Source organism: Eimeria maxima, genomic scaffold (genome assembly GCF_000499605.1).
Source record: "Eimeria maxima Weybridge genomic scaffold, Emw_scaff396, whole genome shotgun sequence".
NCBI lineage: Eukaryota > Apicomplexa > Conoidasida > Eucoccidiorida > Eimeriidae > Eimeria > Eimeria maxima.
Window position 1 is genome coordinate 17,592 of NW_013563836.1, and position 2,238 is coordinate 19,829.

General features: G+C 41.5%; 1 protein-coding gene across 1 annotated transcript; it reads right to left on the reverse strand.

Annotated features, from left to right (window-relative positions):
* Positions 1-307: 307 nt before the first annotated feature.
* Positions 308-1,669, reverse strand: EMWEY_00031340 (hypothetical protein, conserved; the record flags this gene model as incomplete). Its single annotated transcript, XM_013478341.1, has 1 exon — positions 308-1,669. One exon carries the CDS (start codon positions 1,667-1,669, stop codon positions 308-310), a length of 1,362 nt encoding a protein of 453 aa, XP_013333795.1.
* Positions 1,670-2,238: the final 569 nt, after the last annotated feature.

Sequence of the window (2,238 nt, forward strand, 5' to 3'; positions counted from 1 at the left end):
AAATGAATAGCAACAACAAATTCCCCTCCCCCCTTTATATTTCATCTTTTGCTGTATATACACCATAAACGCATGCAAATTATTTCCTTTTCTCAGCAAGAAAAGGAGGGCACGCGGGTTGGTGATGCCTCTGCTGCCCGCCCAACCTGCTGCTGCTCTTTCGTCAGCAGCAGCAGCTTCCTATGCTGCTGCCTCAACTTCCTCTGCTACTGCCGCAGCTTCCTTTGCTGCGGCTGCAGCTGCTGCTGTTGCTGCTACTTTGGCGCTTTGCCATTTGCTGCCTTGAGCATCATGACCACGTTTCCGTCTAGTTTGCTGCTCCTGCTGTTGTTTCTTGCACCTCTAGTGCAGAACTCGGTGCTGTAGGTCCTTGATTCTTTTCTCCTCCTCCTCCTGCTGTTGTTGGGTTTGCTGCACCTGCTGGTGCTGCTGGTGGTGGTCTGGCTCCTGTTCCTCCTGTTCTTGGAGCTAAAGCGTCCTCCAGTTTAAGTTCCTTTATTCCTTCTGCATCTCCTCTCCCTTCCTCATCTGTTTCCTTAGGAGGATGAAGTCCTCCACCAAACAATTTCTTCCTAAGTTGTTCATCTTCATCCTCCTCCCCTGTTGCAGAAGAGGAAGCAGATGTATCCCCGTCTCCCCCTCCCCCACCAGCACCACCCTCACCAGCAGGAGCAACCTCGTCTTCTCCTCCTATCTTTCTCCCCAACTTATCAAAGAAATTCTTCATTCCCTGCTTTACCTTCCCATAAGCTTTCTTTACCCCTTGAGTTATTGCAGTTTTTGCCCTTTTTGCTGCCCTTTTTGCGTCACTTTTCGCGTGATCAATAAGAGTTTGAACTCTTTCACCCCATTCTCTTGTTCGATCTTTCATATCTTCGACCGTTTCCTTTGCTTGGTCTCGTGCTTCGTCCCATAGACTCTTTGTTCTTGCTCCTACTAGACCATCTCCTTGATCATCTACATCTTCCTCCCCATCTCCTTCTTGATCATGATCTTCTTGTCCTCCCCCTTCTTCTTCTTGCTGATCTCCTCTTTCTTCTGGTCCGCTAGATCCACTATTTCCTCCATGAGGTTTTATGTCTTGTTGTGTATTTTCTTTATCTTGTTGCTGTAAGAAACTAGGTGAATGATGATGATGATGATGAATATGATTATGATGAGGATTACTATTTAATTCTTTATTATTTATATTATTATTATTATTATTATTATTATTCATTCCTTCTTCTAATGATTTAATTGTTAATTCTAAATCATCAAGACTTTTCTCCGCTTCTTGAATAAAAGCAGTGTAGGCATCACGAGCTAAATCTTTGAATTTCTCTTCTGGTACTTGTCCTGAATTTATTTTTTCTTCTAATTGGGCTAATGCTGCTGCTTCTCCTCCATCTATTATATGCTCTACAGAGAGTTGCTCTCCATCCCCATTGCTTCCTTCTATCTGCTGCTCCTCCTGCTGCTGATCCTGTTCCTGATCCTGCAGTTGTTCCTCCTGCACTTGTTCTTGTTGTTGCTGCTGCTCCTTCTCAGTACCAAGAAGAAATGAAGGTACATGAGTTTCTGCTAGTTGTACAGCAGGAAGCGCACCCTCATTATGATGCTGTAGTGACCCTTGACCTGAACCTAGAAGATTCCTTGCGAATGCATGCGATCCATGGGCAAAAAGCATAAGTAATGAATAATATGTTAATGCAACAGCAGCAACACCTCCCCTCTTCCTCCTATAGAAGCCATTGCTACCCGCTGCTTGCTGCTGCATCTTTATTATATGGTTGCTTTCTGCTTCTAATAGTACTACTAAAGGAAATAAAAGCTTTTATAAGCCCTGCATAAAACATACAAAAAAACAACAAATATACCTATATACCTAAAGAAAGCATACAACTAAGAAACCATTTGCACAGGAATATGCATATGCCATGAACAACAATTGTTGAATAACAATCAACACACCCCGCGTAAGAAGCAACTAATAAACTAAAAATAATAAATTTCTCCTTATTGAGTGCAAATATAATGTATAAATAACCTTAACACAAGTATTATTATGTAGGTGTATACATAGTAGCGCAATCCTTCATAATGATGAATAATGGTGAGTATAATATGGCTATGCAGCTGCGCTGCTTATTTCCCTTCTATTCAACAACTGTGTAAAACCCTCATAAGTAAAACAAATAACTATAAATAAAAATAATAAACACAACAATTCATATGTGCAGAAAAACATGAAGCAAA